The sequence below is a fragment of the Octodon degus genome, unplaced genomic scaffold (assembly GCF_000260255.1).
Source record: "Octodon degus isolate 3935 unplaced genomic scaffold, OctDeg1.0 scaffold00020, whole genome shotgun sequence".
NCBI lineage: Eukaryota > Metazoa > Chordata > Mammalia > Rodentia > Octodontidae > Octodon > Octodon degus.
In genome coordinates, this window is record NW_004524596.1 from 20082878 (window position 1) to 20101412 (window position 18535).

Genomic DNA, 18535 nt, shown 5'->3' on the forward strand with positions numbered 1-18535 from the left:
GAAAAGCTAAAAGAGACAGCTCTTCAATGCCATAATAGCTATGAGCCATGATCACTAGCTTTCACAAGCTGTCCACATGTCTCTCCACGACAAGCAAATCCTTGATTTCCTCTGCTGAGAGGCAACAGGGACACAGGTAAAACTAGTAGCAAGTGTCAGGGAGGCTGTAAAAGTTGTTCAATATTCTTAGTCTGGAGGTTAGAACTTAAAAAAGAAAAAAACCTCAGTGAGTAGAGAAATTAAAGAGTTTTCTTGCACTTACTGACATTGCGAATGCACTAACAACATCATTGAAGATGAGCAAGGTTTCCTTTTTATTTTCTTATTCCTGGTCTCACTGCTTTAAATCTGCCCAAGACAGAGGACAAGAGACACTACTAGAGGTGCTTCCTCACAGTAAAGACCATGAGACCAGCAATTCCTTGGCCTCAATAACTTAAGAATTTCTGTTTAGCAAACTCTTTCGAGTGATTTGAATGGGTGAGAAACACTATGATCAATGACAACATTTAAACGCAGGTAAAAGGTTAAAATCAGCGATACAAGATTCAGTTATACTCCAAAGGGACCAGGGGCAGATTTAGTAAGAGTTGTATAGGATTTGACTTTATTATAATAAGTTTGTACGTATTTGGAGAAAGAGAGATATAAGTGAGCAGTGTTAACATTCAAATATATATCTGAAAACCCCAATTTTAACAATATCTATTCATATTTATTTTACGCTGAAATTCTGTTTCATCTGAAGTTACAATAATTAAAATATCTACAATTCTGCCTCAAATCTAATAACAAAGCAATAATTTTCTTAGTCATATTTAAGTCAAGGAATACACCCAAATTCTCAAAAACCTAAAGTGGTATCATTCCTGTAACATTTGAGAACCTTAGAAGTATCACAGCTTTTGCTTTTACTTAAATAATGAAAACAAAGACACTGGCCTTAGAATGTACTTCCTTACGCTACTTTTCTACAAAGAAAAGACTAGTTAGTGTTTCTGTTCTTGAAGAAAAAAAACAAAAAACAATTTTAGATATGAGTCAGACACTGCATAAAACATAAATGGTCCTAAAACAATATGGTCCTATTGTTTTATGGCTTTTTTTGAGGGGAGCCTGAACAGATCGACCTGTCTAGGCCAACTGGGCCCCTTGTTGTATTCTCAGGAGAAAAGAGCTGGCAGGTTAAAGCTGAGACCAGCAGGGTCCCTGATCATAACACGGAGGTGAAACACTATTTGCTCTTTTGTAACTGACTAGCAAGAGGAAGATAAAAGCCTAAACTAGGAAGACAGTCTCTTACACATTTCACTACCTCCACTGCAAATGTAAGGAGACCATATTTTAAGTTACCATTTTATGGAATTTTCTGTCTCTAAATATAAGCAATTAGATCGCATTATTAATCTTAACTAATACTGTACTGTTTACCTTACCAAGAATGTATTCATCATATTTACTTTGGCATTTTTATTTACTTTTGCTTAGTAAAGTAGTTTCATTAGCTACCTACTAGATGGAGAGCCAGGAGGCAGGAGTTACTGCTGACATTAAGATGAGCTGTGGTACAGTGGCGGTATTTTTCTGTTCATATATTTAAAGCTAGGCCTCATGATAGTTCTCAACACCACCTCTCTTTGTAAGGAGAGATTTCATTCCCATTCCCTCTCCGAGAACATTCTGGCTTGTCAGAACAGTGTGGGCAAAGGCAAAGGATGCTGCTAAACACCCTACAAGGCACAGAGAGTGCCTCCAAAACAAAGAATTACTAGGTCTCAAATATCAGTAGAATTGAGGTTCCGAAACTCGGCCATAGCCCAAACCAACACCAGAAGGATTTTTGCTACATTTTCTCATTTTGCTCACCAAGCGTACTATGCAGTAGTCACCAATATCTCAGAAATCCTGGATAACAAATGTTAGTAAATTTCTAAAAGGAAAAGAACCATGAGAACTCACCAACAAGAACTTTCTGTGCTTAGACCATGAAACCTAAAGGACTTAAGGTCATGTGCAAATAACAGGAAATTTCTGCCCCGTGTCTTCTATACTTTCATATAGTTTCAGAACTGATATCCAACAAGAGCACGCATAAGTTAACAAAAAGAGACACTCCCACCCTCATTAACACCTGAACAGTCTCCCCATTAGAAAGTAAAGACAGTAATGTAACACACCCATGACAATTCTTCCTCCTTAAAGCTGCTGTCTTTACAATGTAGTCTCTGAATTTTTACAGACCTGGGCTAATGCCTTGAAGGTGGAGATTTCTGGCACATTATTTTCACCTGAGTTCCATCCATTCTTGCCTTCCTTAGGCTTTCCCTCTCCACGGAATCACAAAAGCTCAGACACAGAGGCAGAGGTAGCTGGAAACCAGGTACCTCTCAAACTTTCACAAAAGCCAAAGAGTTTAATGGAGACACACACAGGTGCTTTGTGTCTAAGTCTCTTTGTTTAAAAAAACTTCCAGGTATTTTTCCAGAAGGAAACTAAAGATTTCCGTTATCCTCCCCCGGCCCCCCGACCTGCCGCTTGTTACCTGCACAAAGAATCAGAAGCAATATTCTGTTGCTAAAAGGAATGCCCATAAAAAACATATGTCCATACGTTTAAATGGATCATTCTCTAATTTGCTGTAATTTGTTTTGAATTTTTTTCTTCAGTTCCAGTTCTTGAGTAGATACATATAATTGTTATGTCTGTGGAATTTACATATTTTTTAAAAAATAAAAATAACTATTTAGAGGAAAACAGTAAAATGCTAGTAGTATTCTTTTAAAATCTGGTTTCTGGCTCTTGGCTGAAATAGGATAAAATTCTTTATTTTGAATAAGTTTAGATGTAATTGTATTAAAATACTGTTGATTGTTTTTATTATTTTAGCAGCCAACTAAAGAACTTTGACATAAAAACAACCTATAGAAATGGCAAGTGAAAAATAGCCAAGCACTACTAGCAACATAAAACCGCCAGCAAAACCAAGTTAAAAAGCAATGTGCAGGCTGGGGAGATAGCTCAGCAGTCTAAGCACCTGCCAGGCAAGCCCAAGGACCTGGCTTCAACCCCCGATAGCACATGCCATCCCGGCCCCAGGCACTGGGTGCCAAGCCAGCAACCAAAACGAAGTGTGGTGGTGCACACCTGTAATCCCAGTGCTGGGGAGACTAAGACAGGAGGATCACTATGAGGCTGAGCTGCATAATGAGAGTTTGTACCACATAAATTATATAATTTTTAAAAGCAATTTACTACAGGAAAGTGCAGATCTTGGGGAACAGATCAAACCCCTGTATTCTAAACATTACAGCAGACAAAATATATCCTAATAAACTTTGCAGTTTCAAGGGAAAGGCTCTGGGTTCAATTTACAGTACCACAGAGAACAAGAAGAAGAGGGGGAGGCTCTGCGTGTGTATACTCTGCATCTCTGTTATGTGGCTTGGCTCTTCGGTCCCATGTTTTAGGCAACCTAATTATGACAGTGAGCTTTCTATATCAGGAACATTAAATGACCCAGAACAACAAAGTGTTTTTCTCTGCCTCTAGCAAAATATGTATTAAATACGGGCTGCCTGCCACAGGGCACAAAACAATGGGCTTCCACCTGTCCTATCTATGGTCAGTGCTGGCACCAGTTCTCTTGACATTAAAGAGAATGCTTTGCTCTGGCACAGGAATATGAGTGTATTCTATTTGATTTAGTCAAAATATGGAGGTACCAGTCGGAGGTCAGCTCTCAAAAGAGGGATACTATTCTTTCTCCTTTTCCCAAATACTCCTAGGGGGAGGCGGGATGACAAATTACTACTGAAGCCTCCAACACACCTTTACACAAAGTCAAGCTCACAGTTTACCCTATAATTTGTGAAAGTTTGGTGTTTGATCCCCGGTGTGCTCTGCTGGCCCTGCCCCCGTGGCCCACTGCGATGGGGATTGCGACTGAGTGTGGTGGCGTGCACCTATAATCCCAGCACTTGGGAGGCTGAAAACAGGAGGATCACTATGAATCTCATCTGTGTAGTGAGACCCTGTAGACCCTGTACTAAATACATAAAAAGAACTTTAATTCATGAAAGTTAAATATGAATAAGAATCTTATTAGTAAATAACAGAGTAGCTTGTGTCATTTCCATCACATGAGCTAACAATGCAGACAGGAGAATGAAGCTGAGCTTTGTTTCTTTTACCCTTGAATCAATACACAGACTCTGATTTATAATGTTTGCGTACAGAATTTAAGAGATTGAAGAGACCAACGAGGAAACTGGAGGACTTCATTTACAGCTATATTCCAACTCAGCTAGACTCATGCCCAAAAGCTTGAGCCCTGAACAAAGGAAGGGCTCCAGTTTTATACATGTTGCTGCAGGGTTGGTCGCATGGCACATAACTTGGGGGTGGCCAGGTATAACAAAGGCAGTAATTACGTTAAGCTGTGCCCAGTGGCCTTGGTTAGGTAAAAACTGGATGTGGTAAGAGCTAAAGGTTATAAAACTTTACTTATAGAACAAAGTCACTGCTTTTTTCTGTATTAGAACAACAAATAACAACTGTAGAGAAGAACAAGTCTGGGGAGCCTCAGCTTTTTCTCTTTACGTCCCCCTTCACTGATTGGATTCACTGTATTTGATGCTTATAACCTAGTAAATTCTTTGTCTTCCTTGATAATCATTCCAATGCCACCTTCTCTACAGTGCTTTAGGGAGAGTGCTTCTGCCCATGCTGGGCGCTTTCCTCCTCCATGCAGCAGGGCTCCTTCCCAGCAGCAGACTTATTCTCCCCGAGAACTGTGCAAATACAGCTGGAAACAGCGTGAGCTGCCCCCAGCCCACATCCTACCACCCAGTGCAAATGCTCTCTACCCAAGAGGGCTTCCTCTGAACTGGAGGCGCTTGTGACAGCAAACAAAATGACACCTCTCCCAGATCGTGGTGGCCAGGGAAGAGAATGCAATAGTTTGAGTTATTCATCACCAGCAACTCACTCTACCCATTTAGTAGAATTTCTACAAGGTTTAAGACACCTGCAAGAAATAAAACTCTATCTTGCAATATAATAGTATTTAAAATTACTAATAGCATTTTAGCTAAATATGATATATATTCACAAAAATATTCTAATCTACTTTAATTGTAACATAATGCCTCCCATAAAAATTAGCTCTACTTGTGGCTGGAGAGATAGCTCAGCAGCCTAAGCACCAGCCTGGCAAGCGCAAGGACCCAAGTTCAGTCCCTGGTACTGCATGCTGTACCGGCCCTGCCCTGGCCTTGCTGAGGCAGCCACGGAGACTGGACATGATGGCACACACCAGTAATTCCAGCACTGGGGAGGATGAAACAGGAGGATCACTATGAGTCTGAGCTGAGTAACGAGATCCTGTGCCAATTACATAAATTAAAAGAAATTTAACTCTTTGCCAATAGCTAATAGACACCTCACACTTAGGCCATTTGTAATTAAAAAAAGCAACTGGTGACTTACTGTTAACATCACCGGTTAGTATCAGATGCTAGTTCTCTAATGTTCAGAACACATTCGAGTGCTGGAATGATGATTACCACATAGCAGCTAGAGTTAACTGAGTGTTCACTGTCCAGGAGGAGCTGTGCTAAATGTTTGCAGGGACTACTTCATCTACTTCTCACAAAATAGTTGACATTGGGTAGATATTCCTAATCCCGATTTATCAAAGGAAGTAACCAATATTAAACATTATTTAAATTTACAAATATGCAGTTATTGGTTGTAGAGCCAGGGATCAAATCAGGGTAGTCTGCTTGTAAAACAAACCACTTCCTGGATAGTGCTACAAATGCTTATTACAGATTTTCCTACAGTCATTCTCACAATAAGCACACAAAGTAACACTGACGTTTACACTGTACACATGAAAGCAGGTTACTTAAGTGGTCCATGGCCATAAAATTATTAACAGTTCTCTCTCAAGCATCCTAAGACAAACTCCTGGGGTTATGTGTCTGCACCTAACCATAAAGATTCAAAAGGAAAAGCAGAGAACAAGTCACAAAGTTACCTGGAAACAACAACAACAGCAACAACAACAACAACAACAACAAAACACCCTACATTAGGTATTAGCTGAAAGATAAAGGCCTCCACAGTATCTTCATGGCCAACAGCAAAGTTAGTAAACATTCCCTGCAGAGGCCGCACAGGATGCCTTGTCAGTGCTGCATGCAGGCTACGGGAGGTCTCCTGAAATGACTGAACTCGAACTCTCCCACCACCGCAATGCAGCCAGAGGCAGTGTGTAAATAATCGGGGGGGGGGAGGGGGGGGTTCCCAGTGAAATCTTTTGTTTAGAAATTTACAAGGGTTTTGGCCCATGGGCTATGGTTTTCTTACTGCTGATTATTATTACTTATTGATCCCTGATCCTATTATTTCAATAAGATTTCTAAAATTCTAAAAATGCTCAATGTGAAAAAAAAAGGGAAAGAGCTAACTCAAACAGCAAAGGAGTAAGCATATAGCAAGGAGAGCAAGTTAAATGAATAGTATGCATTTATAAAGAAAAGTCAATGTGTAGCTTAAGTATGGACAGCAGGAATGCACGAGCCCATCCAGGTCCAGAGCCTGATTTATAACAGGCCGAGAGTTATTCCACTGTGCACAATTTGTTTTTCCAGATCCTAGCTGGTTTTCTATAACGAGGGGTGGGTGGGGGAATGGCAGGGGGTGGGGGTGATTGCGTTTCCTCTGCATAGCAAAATTACAAGGGTTAAAAGAATCCTGTCTTAATGTGCAAGGACAATGGTGAGTCTGAAAAGTTATCTGCAATAAAGAATTCCAGCACGGAACTGCCACAAGATCCCAGCAGTGAAACCGTATCTACTGTCCCCTTATCCTTCTGTAATAGTAAAGTATCTAATTATCACAGGAACACTGTCTCAGTTACTCTGCTCTCGTTGGTGGGACAAATACCCAACAGTCAAAAGGAAGGAAGGAAAGGTCTATTTATCTCACAGTAACTGGAGGCTTCACTCCACGCTCAGCTGGCTCCAAGGCACACTGGCACATGGCAGAGAGCAGCCTTTCATGGCACTGGCAGAGAGCAAGACAGCAAAGGGAGAGGCAGCAGCTCAGGCAGCTAGCCAGCCTCTCTCCTGGCTCACACTGTAAAGCAGATTACCTGCCCCAGGCCAGGTGCAGCATCCACACCCACAATAATCAATCACAAACTTCAGAAGCCACTCCATGACGGCATGAGGCTTTGAGGGGACACCTAGACACAAACCATAACAAGCACAATGTTTCATGAACAAAAGACATGATGTAAAAATATAAGTTTTTCTGGACAGGTAAAATCGGCTAGATTAAATAAAATGCTATGTCATTTATTACAATGCCGCTTATAATCAGAGCTGAAAATTTAAGGCTCATTCAGAACTCACTCCTAATGTCTTGGGTTTAGGAGCTGAAATACATTCTCGAAGCACAGAACTATGAACAAGAGTCTAAATGTACTACTGTTTTACTCCAATTCCTGATGGCTTTTGGATTTTGCAACAATGTGTTTACTTTCAAACAATAACCTTTGCCTCTCAAATTAGTAACACCAACCAGACATTTCCTACTTGGTACCACTGATTCTAACACAATATGGTTGCAAATGCTATGACCATGCTGAAATGTCATCTTTCTTCTACCTCAGAATAAATTCTAATAGGTTACAGAAATGTTGAGATTTTAATGAGCCATGGGAAGGACTGGGATTAGCAGCAATGTATTAGTGATAATGAAGCCATTTTCTTATTCAGTATGGTTGTCAATCCCATTTTCCTTGCGGGCCTGAAATATTAACACCTAAAATTGGACCAAAGCCTCCTTTATCATCCCTTCTTTGCAAGTGTCTTTGAATGTTCACATTCAGCCCACAACGACAGCCATGATGCATACTCGTAGCATGAGTTTTACAAAGTGAGCAATTGCATATGTCACTGAATTTGCTTTCCACTAGGGAAAAACCACAGTTCACATTTACACTAACAAGGTGGAGATAAAAGTCTACCTCTCCGATGTTACCACCTAAAACTTCTGCATCTGTTTTTAAAACTAGCTAGCAATACACAACCAAACCAAGACAAGCCAAACCAAACGAAACCAAGTCAGAGCAGATCAGAATAGACTAGACCACACCAGAGCAGACCAGACCAGACCTGACCTGACCTACCTGGATGGACACAATATACTGTAGCATGTTCCCTTGAGGCCCTCTTTCTCAGAAATGCTTTTTGCCCACTTCAGGAGTCATGGATGGAATGGTTAGATGGTTAAAAAAGGTTCTTTTTCTGATTTTAACAGTTGGTGCCTTTAAGTAACATTTGCTTTTAGGAGGTTATTTTTTATCACTTATCCTGCCATCAACATTATTCGTTGTATATCTTTTAAGTTACGTTTGTTTCTTGTCTTTGTTCTGGAAATCAACCTCAGGACCTTGTGCTTGCCTAGTAGGTGCTGTATTGCTGAGCTATATCCCCGGCCTCCTTTTAAGCTTAGCTTTTAAAAGCTTTGAGTTTTTTAAACTTTTTGAAAAACTGCTTTTGTCTACGTTCTCTACTTTAAAATCTACAATGCTACATGTAAAACTGAAAAGCAAAATGGACTAACTTAGAAGATAACAAGACCCTACCAATTCAAGAGAACACTTTCTTAGTCTAGAATATGGGCCTAAGTTTGCGTGGCATCCTCATCATGTTTCTCTTGATCACCTGCCACCAACAATAATAACATCAAATCAAACAGTCTCCATTTCCTACTAGAAAAATCTGTAGCATGCAGTAGATGCTAAACTAATACTTGTATTGACCACACTCCATTAATGTCCATGCTTGCCAGCCCGTAATGATGGCCTCTCCCTCTGGGTCCCAGTCTGATTTCTACAAATTCTTCTCTAGGTTATTCAGACCGATGTTGTCTCCCAAACATGCCGAGTGTCTTCTCATAGCACTTCAGAGGTTCTGTTCTTTGCTAATATACGATCTAACAAAATCCACCACGGACAGACCACCAGCCTGGCTTCTAGTGCTAGTTCAAATGCCATCTCCTAAATGCAGCCTTCATTTAAACAGCCTGGTAGTTCTCTTACTTTTGAGAGAAGTTTCATATTCATGTTTTAAGCAAAACAGATCCCACTGTATTGCTTTGGCTTTGAATTCCTCTGTGTGCACATTGTATGTTCTACTCAGCCAGGCACAAAGGCCTTGTACAAAAGAGGAGCTCTGAACACTGTTATTGTATATGAAGCAAGCAAACTTTAAGTATTATGGAATAAGCCTGTCTTACTGGAGATCAGAGACATCAGCCCCACAGCAGAATACCAGCTACTCACTGCGCCATGCAGTCACGTGCTGTCTGGGTTTCGAGAAGCCCTGAAAAATCTGTCTTTCCAGTGAGGAAATGAGATCTAACAAGTTTATTTGAACTGATCTGTCAGTGCATGCCCCAAAAGGCAAGTGGAAAATACTCTGGAAAGCGACGCCTCGGCAGTAGAGGAGCTCTGGTTCAAGTGAAAAGTGCATCTACTTGCACATTCACTTAGGTGCTAAAATAAGTCAAAAGTGTTCAGTGATAAAGTCAGAGAATACATCTACAACCATTTTTCTTTTGCTTTTTTAAAAAAGTAAAAACTTCATTGGATTTTGAACTAACTCTGCCTAACTCAGAATAGTCTGAGTTGCAGCGAACTAAAGCTCCTGCTTAGGCAGATGAAGGGACCGGGGTTTGATCCCTTCATGCCGCCCTGGGGTGCGCAGAGAGAGCAATTGAGACTGGCCGTGATGGCACATAAATCCCAGTGCTTGGGAGGCTAAAAACAGGAGGATCACAATGAGTCCAATCTGTGTAGTGAGACCCTGTAGCCCCTGAACTAAATGTATAAATAAATAAATAAATAAATAATAGTCTGAGTTATAAGGGAGCAATTTAAAGAAATGAAGAAGCCAAAAAACATTGTTAAGTACCCACTTGCCAAGGAGGTCACACGGCTCTCATCTGTCAAATGAAGTGATATCCATGTATGTGTTGACAGCACATACAAGGCACAGAAGCCAGAAATAAAAGACTATGTGTAGTGCAACCCTACTTTTATTAAATGTTCAAAAGGGGGCAAATCTACGGAGACAGTCATCCAGGTTTCTTGGGACTCAGGATGAGTTCAGGGACCAAGCATGAGTGAGCCCGAAGAAGCCCACTGGGGTAACGAGGTGTCCTAGGAACAGGTTATGGTGGTGGCTAAACAATAAATAAATTTCTTAAAGCCATTAAATTATAAGGATAAAATTAAAGACTCCTGAAGTATGTAAATTGTAACTCAATAAAGTTAAAAATGAAATAAAAGGAAAGACATAATTAGTAATGAATGTACTTCAGGCAGAAAAAGTAGGGCATCATGAGCGCTAATGTAATGAAAGAGCCGAATCATTATCTTAATAAAAAGAGGAGGACTTAAAACAATTGCGGATGACAATAAAAGTGTTTGCCACACACTGAAGTTCAGTCAACCCATAGTTTGAGTTCATCTGGTTCACAAGTTTCAACAGGCATATTAAATTAACAGAAGAAAGTCTAAGACACTAGTACTACATCTACTTCTTAAATGCACCGACACTGCTCCACTAAAGGAGTGAAACATAATGCAAATCACTCAAGTGAAATTTTGTAGCAGCGGGTCAATAATTATTTAATAAAATTATTTAATAAAATTTCATCATCTACTCACAGAGCTAAAACACATCAGAAACGTTCCATAAGCCCCACATGTTACAGGGTACCAGTCAACTGCAGCGCCTGTGTCCCACCCCCGCTGGCAGAGGTATAGGCCACAGACAAGGGAAGGCGGTAAATACCCACCTGCCGAGGAGGTCACACAGCTCTCATCTGTCAAATGAAGTGATATCCACGTATGTGTTGACAGCACATACAAGGCACAGAAATGACTGTGTAGTCAGCAAATTATATAATTTGAAAGTAACTGTTACACTGCTTGATAAAGCAAGAACAACACAAAAATAAAGTGTTTTAAGCCTTGCAATTTTGAAAAAAATAGTTCCAGTTGGGAAGGCAATGCTTGGTAGGATAGATTTAAATTTCCAACTCTGGGAACAATGTTTTCTTTTATCCTGAGAATTAAAAACAAACAAACAAACAAATCTAAGCAATTAGTGGATTACCTCGAACCACCTCTTCCACAGACTCTGTGGTGGTAGTGGTGGTGGTGGCTATGCTGGTGGTTTTCTCTGTGGCTTCTTCATAGGGTTCCTCGGCTTCCTCCTCGACTTCATCACCATCTTCCACATCCTCCTCCTCATCAACTTCTTCTTCCTCAACATCTGCCACCTCTTCCTCCTCAGCTACTTCTACTACCTTGTCTTCACTGTAAGAGCAAACAGAAATGACTTTAATAGTCAGAAAAATCTCAGGGAAGGAAAAAAAAAAAAGACATTTTGATAATCTGACAGGGAATGTGGCACTGCTGAAGAAAAAAAGTCCACATAAAGCTTCAAGCCAGCAAGCTTAAGAATAAATTCCATCTGAGCAGGTCTGAGAAACGCTTCGCTCTTGGGATGCAGCTCCTCTTAAGTTTACAGTGAGGCCAAAAGAGAGCATCACTATTCCAACAGTATGACATTCTAGAGAAGGTAACATGATGGAGATGCTAGAGATGAGGGGCTTCCCGTGCTAAAGGAGAGGGCAGAGGGGATGACCAGGGCAGAGCACGAAGGACCTTTAAGGCAGTGAAACCATTCCCTCCTACAAGGGAGGGTACACAGCACTCGGCCTTGTCAAAATTCACAGAATGTACGACCCAAAAATGAAATAAAATGTAAACATTAATAATAATGTATCAGTATCAGCTCAACTAAGGCAAAGTGTCAAGAACACAGAAAACTGGGGAAAGGGAGTTGATGAAAGGAGGCAGAAGGGAACCTCGGTGCTTTCTACTAAACTTTTCTGTAAGCTTCAAACTGTTCTAAAAATGTGTATTAAAGAAGGAGGGGGTAAGGACATCAAAACTGAGTTTACTGTGTCAGAGCAATCACTCCCATAATACGTGAGGAAGAACCATGCGGGACCTGCACAACGCATACTCAGTAAGTAAGGGGGGAAACTGCTTCAGAAACTACTCCTGTAAGCTTAAGTTGAATACATATGGGGGAGAAGAAATTGACTTAAGCATCCATGGTCATAGGTGCCCTATTCTGTCAATTGCTTATATTCTACACAATATCAAATATTTCTGTGGTTCTCCAGTTTCAGCAAGCATTCAAAATCACCTAAATGCTCATCAAAACATGGATCACTGGGGCTGGGAGATAGCTTGGTGGTCTAAGTGCCTGCCTGGCAAGCACAAGGATCCAGGTTCAATCCCTGGTACCACATGCTGTGCTGGCCCTGAAACCCTGGCTGTGCTATGCCTGCCACTGAAACTGGTTGTGGTGGTGCATTCCTGTAATGCCAGCATTGGGGAGGCTAAGATAGGAGGACCACTATGAGTGTGAGCTGCAGAGTGAGAACCTGAACCAAATAAATAAATAAATAAATAAATAAATAAAATTTCAAAAATAAAAAAAAAAAGCAAAGAACTCTGAATCAGTTGATCTTGAATGCATTCTGAGAATCTGTATTTTTGACAAGTTTCCAAGTAACTCTGATAGTTTGGCAGGGAGACGGACCTCTTGCATCACAATCTTTTTAAAAATACAATTATTAGTACAGGTTTTCAGTATACAATGATGACACTCAGGGTGGGGCGCAGGTGTATGTACATAACACATCTTAACATCTTAATTTTTTTTTCCTTTCATTCCTGCCCCTCCCTTCCTCCCTTAGTGGGGGGCAGGACTTTAAGAATCAGCAAAAACTACACAACGCCAAGAACAATGCAATGAGATAACCAGTATCCCACAGTAACAAGTGGAAGAGGGTCAGAGACAGCATTCATAGCACTAAATACCTCTGTGCTCACGCTCAAATGGCGAGTAATAAATCATAAAGACTGGAAGATAAAAGAAGGTTGTGCCTGGGAAAAATTTAAAGGTTCTATTAAGAAATCCTTGTGGTAATCATGGTCAGGCCTATCCAAGAGCATTCAAGAGACGATAAAGGAAGACAGGAATGCTGGTGTTGGATAGTGAATGTCTACTGGCAAGAGGGGACAGAAGGAGACAGCTGTGATCAGATCAAAACCAAGGGAACCAGGAAGAATCTCTTGATGTGGTAGAGGATTTCCAGGTTTGATAGCAGCTTCTGCAGACCTATCTGAAAAGAAGCACATAATGGGATACAGAACCGCCACACTGTCATTTAGATGTCTCCACAACAAGATAAAGTGGAGGCGAGTTATTAATCCAGAGCTGATTCTGGCCAACAGAGAGAAGCCCATTGCTGGAAAAAGCAATAGGAATCTGTGATATCTGTCCAGGTCCAGTATGATGGAGGAGAGCTCATTTCAAACCTGTTGGAGAAGAAGTGTGATGTCACCCCAGGTCTAGATGCAAGGCTTTCAAAACTCAAGGTCCAACAGGACAACCCAAGACATTTTCCTGAGTGCAAAGGGAAAGGCATGTAAAGTGACGAATACACATGCAAGGTTACTCTCTGATTACTACAGAGAACACACGAATATTTTTTTTATATGTGTTACATAAAGATATGTATAAACCCCTGGGAGCTACTAACTGTGGTTGCACATGGCACAAGCACAGGACAGAGAATGTTTACAACATTTCTATTCAAATGTGTCTAGACCCCTTGTCTAACTCTGGTTAAATCTAATACAAGGATAATGAAAGAACGCATCCAGAGAGGTCTAAAGCATCTGGTTACAGAATGAAGAGTAACTTATTAAGCAGTGTAACTTAATCTTGTGTTAATATGTTACAGCAAAGTCTCTGCTTTCTTTCTGCATGTCCATAAGACCATGAACAAGCAGGTGAAGACAGGCGGGGCAAACACTGGCTTTGATAACAGACAATAGAAGCCTTCATTTCCCGAAAGGTAAATGGGGTGAAATAATTGATTTCCTGATTGCCTACAGAAACATTTCTGTACAAAACTCTATCTGCGGCAACATTTCAAAGCAGTACTGAATTTAATAGTCACTTAGCTATCTCAAAATTTACTGTTTTTGCATTCACCTACAGAATGTCAAAAGAAAAAAGAAAGAGGCCTGGATGTATATCAGTTATTGTGTCTGATATGTCCTTTTCATTCACTCAAATCATAAGCACAATATTGTTTATCTCTGCAAATTAAGTGAAAAATTAATGCAAAGCAAAAGAGAAAAAAGGCAGTTAAATCTAAAGCGAGCCACCATTCTGCTTAAACTAAGAGCTGTGCCTACAGTCAGCACGGCTGGAGCAACCACATCTAAGTCTGTGCACTGGGCTTAGCAGGTGGGGTGGTGGTAACGTGACTCGGGACCCCCTCGGGTGACTTGCCAGCCTTTCCTGCCAGACTGGAGCTCTTACAGCTCCAAACAGAAACGACTGCAAAAACAGCCGCTTCAAATGATGAGCATTCCAGTATGCGCCTGCCCACGAAGCAGGGTGAACTGCCTGCCCCTCTTCTATCACTGCATCTGCCTGCACAATTTGCTGGCATCATAACATGGAGCACAGATACATCATGGTTCAACCGGCTGAGGAATTAAATTACTCGGCCTGCGAAAACTCCGGTCCAGTTCTCATAATCATGGCTTGAATTTCAGGAATTAAATTTAGATGTTCGTGAATTCAATTACCCATTTGGATACTGTGGCAAACGGTAACACACAAACATGTGTTGATGAGCCTGAGTGTTCCCCAAGAATACTAACTGTGTGAACATGACGACTTCTAAATGCAGTTTTCATGAGTACCAGGAAACAATGAAAAGGGAAGAATGACTTTGCTGTCACTTCACCTGCCAAACACGTGTTCTGAGGTGCCTGAGGTTGGACGATTGTAAAAGCTCATCAGATGTGTAAGAAAGCTCAAGGAGGTGGCAGTTTATAGAATTACGAGGCTGCACATCACAGAAAGGCTTGCTGTAGCACTCACAATAAGGCTATCACTTGATAACGTGGCAGGGTATTCATAGGACACACACGAACGTCACTGGCTGTCAACCTAGAGCAGGTGCTTTTGGTAGATTTTAAGCACTAATAGTACTTCTACGGAAGGAGAGAACCACGTGAAAACGCTGACCACCCCCGGAGTATCTAAATGCATTAGAACAGTGAAAAGGACACTACTACAAGGAAGTAAATCACTGATGATAAAATTTTACATGTCAGCATGAAGGGTTTTTCACCGGTGAAGGATAAACTGTTCGCAAAGGTGACTCCTTTTATTTCTAAATCAAGGCTGCCCTTGACAGAGTGCTGCTTGCGGTTGCCTCCTGGTAGTTTCTTTAGATAGCAGGGTTCATACACCACTTTTAATCCTTCCTAGTAAATGAAGCACAATTCACCATTTACATTTTCTTAAAAAGTCATAAAACATTCTGGAAAAGGAAAAACTAGACAGTAAAGAAGATCAGTGGCTGCCAGGCACTGCGGGGATGGGAAGGACAGAAATACAGAATGTAGAGGATTTTTAAGGTACTGGATCTATGCTGTATGAGAGAGTCGGCAGCGGGACATCTTTAAGCATTGGTCCAAACAAGTTGCGCTCCAAGAGCGAATGCTAATGCCAGCTATGGAGCTAGGTGACACTGCTACAGTACTGTAGGTTCACTGACTGCAACAAAGGTGTGCAGGTGCCGGGCATGCTGGCAATGGCAGAGTGTGGCTGGGGAGGTAAGGGCACAGGGGACATCTCTGTAGCTCCTGCTCAGTTTTGCTGTGAATCTAAAATGGTTCTGAAACCAAGTAATTCTGAAACCAAACAAATTAAATAAAAGCTTTTAAAAGCTCTATTCTCTCATAGTCACTTTTAAGACTTTTCTCCTCCTGTTGTAGGACAAACAATGGAGAGAAAACGTCAGAGGAACACTGAGATGTGAATGGAAATAATCATGAGATCTAGACTTCTGGGTGAGGACGAGGGAGAGTGAAAACAATCTACTCCAGGGAAAGGCCGGGAGCGCATCTCAGCAGCCACAGCTGAGAGCCATAAATCTTGATGTGGAAAAGAAGAAAGGGTCTCTGGGAGTGTCCCAGAGTCAGGAAGACATGACAAAGCAAATGTCCCCCAAAGACAAACAGATGATTATCCCACCTGGCTCTGAGGGCTGCAGGAGCTTTGCAATCGGGGCTTTGCAATTAGAAGTACAATGGCTGCGTTAGCCACTACGCCCCAAGACAATATAGTTCTGAAATTATTGCTTTTAATCAGGAAAATCAGAATTTGCAGAAATTGTGAAAGGGAACTTGTTCTTTTTGTTTCTGAGGAATGGTTTCCAGATGGGCTGAGGAAAAGAAGAAAAAGCCAGCATCTCCCATTTCAAGGCACTGTTTGAAGCCAGGCACAAGAGGACACACTGTGTGAGTTCATTTACATTAACTGTGACAACAGGCAGTGTCCAGGCAGATAGGCCAGGCCAGTGGGAAAGCTGAGGTGGGAGAGGCAGGAGGGACGGGAAGCCTTCAATCCTGATTTGGTGTTGTCATCTGGTTGTGTTCAGCTTTTCAAATTCACCAAGCTGTATTATGCATTACGTGTTTCTCTCTTTGCTTTACAGGTAAGTAAAAAAGGTTTGCAAGGGGCTTCAGCTAGAATAATATCTCAGTCTTTATAAATACTTACTATCTTTTGAAGGACTGAAGAGAAAAAAAGTTATAATGATCTTATGTATTTTTTTTTTTTTCAAACTATAGCTCCTTTCCTTTGTGGTCTCATTAACAAGTTAAATAAATTAAACACAATAAGTTACATAACTCATCTATGCTGGTTATTGCATTATCAGTGATGTTTTTGTATTCAAAGGGTTAAGTCTACTGTGCAATTAGGATTACTTAAAAATGGGTCTTTAATGTTGTAAAATTGGTTATACCTACTGGTAGCATCATCTGAAAATTGATTCCAGTAAATTTCTCTTTAGCAATCTCCTGAATTAGTTAACCATGGTCAGAGGTGGTCTGAACATATATAAATGGAAAATTCCATAAATACGCAAGGCCCAAGCCTGAATATATTTATTAGAGAACACTGCTATAATTATTCTGTTCTATTATTACTTGTTCATCTCTTCCTGTGCCTGAGTTATACGTTACACTTTATCATAGGTGTACATATGTACAAGAAAAAACAAGGTGTATTGTATATATAGGATTCTGCACAAGTAAGATCTAGGCATCCACGGAACATCTTGACTATACATCCTAGGGTGAGAAGGGACTATTGTCATTGGCTGCCGTGGGGACAAAAGGCCTTGAAGCAAATACTATGTCAGTTACCCAAGGCCATTCCTCACTCTCTTCTCCTTTTCCTCACTGCAGAGATGTATTGCTTAGCTTCCCATTGTATTCCTATACAACACAATATTGTACTGGGTATCCGTGATTTATAGGAGGAAAGGTTTACGTCGACTCACAGTGTTAGAAGTTTCGGTCCATGGTCAGTTGGCACCAACGCGCAGCATCATGTAGAAGCCATGGCACAAGAAAATGGCTAACCTCATGGCCAGACAGCAGAAGCAAGGAACACGAAGAGAAGAAGGAGCCACAGCCCAATATGGGCCCGAAAGCCACACCGCCATTGACCATGTCTTCCGAAGAGATCCTACCTCCTAACAGCGTCATCAGCTCTGAACTCATCAATGCAGTTTCTCCACTGCTGAGTTTAGTGCTCTCAGAATTCGAATCATCTCTGCAGAAGCCTCTCTTAATCCACTCAAAATGACAATCAAGATTAACTGAACAAGGGGGTACACACCAAGCACTCCATATCCCTGGCTCCCTGTGGCTGGGAAGGCCTTGTGACCCACATATTCCTGAATACTTAGATGCCTAGACACCACAGGTCTTCTTAATGCTTTCATGCCAGGACTTCTCAGGCCTCAGTGAAAGTTTTTATGTTCCAGATGAAAAGACTAATGCTCAGTGGCCAGAGCTCTTTTGTTTACCTTTTTTTCTCTTCCACATTTTTCCCACGAGGGGAAAAGCCACAGGTCAATCTTGCAGTGACTAACATTAGAGTCCAGGTGTGTACTGTCAGTCAGACAGTTCGGCCAAAAGACAGTCTTCCAGCTTCCCAACACTGACGAATGAACTGTCTGTTATTTGGAGCTAAAAATTTTCCTTATAGATGGTTTGTAAGTGTAGCTGAGGCCACAAGTTAAGGAATCAACTCTAGGTGGATAACAAGAAGATTGCAATACCAACAAGTCATGACTCAACCAATTAAAGGTGAGCTGCAGGCCACATCTTTTATTTGAAATTAGGCTGCACTCTTTAATTCTTTAATGACACCTATTCTGGGTGAGAGATTCTCCTCCTACTTGCTATATGAGTTACAAAAATACTGCATATAACATTCTTCTAAATTTCAAACAGAGTGATTCTTTTCAGCAAGAGATGTCTGAG

The 18535-nt window shown here is 41.1% G+C and overlaps 1 protein-coding gene across 6 annotated transcripts in view; it reads right to left on the minus strand.

Moving 5' to 3' along the window:
* The window catches only part of App (amyloid beta precursor protein), a 260558-nt gene that overhangs the window by 109154 nt on the left and 132869 nt on the right, over positions 1–18535 (minus strand). For all 6 annotated transcript variants that reach the window (XM_004627702.2, XM_004627701.2, XM_004627699.2 and 3 more), the window contains exon 6: positions 11199–11401. In XM_004627702.2, the coding sequence (XP_004627759.1) occupies positions 11199–11401 (203 nt within the window). The remainder of the gene's footprint in view (positions 1–11198; positions 11402–18535) is intronic.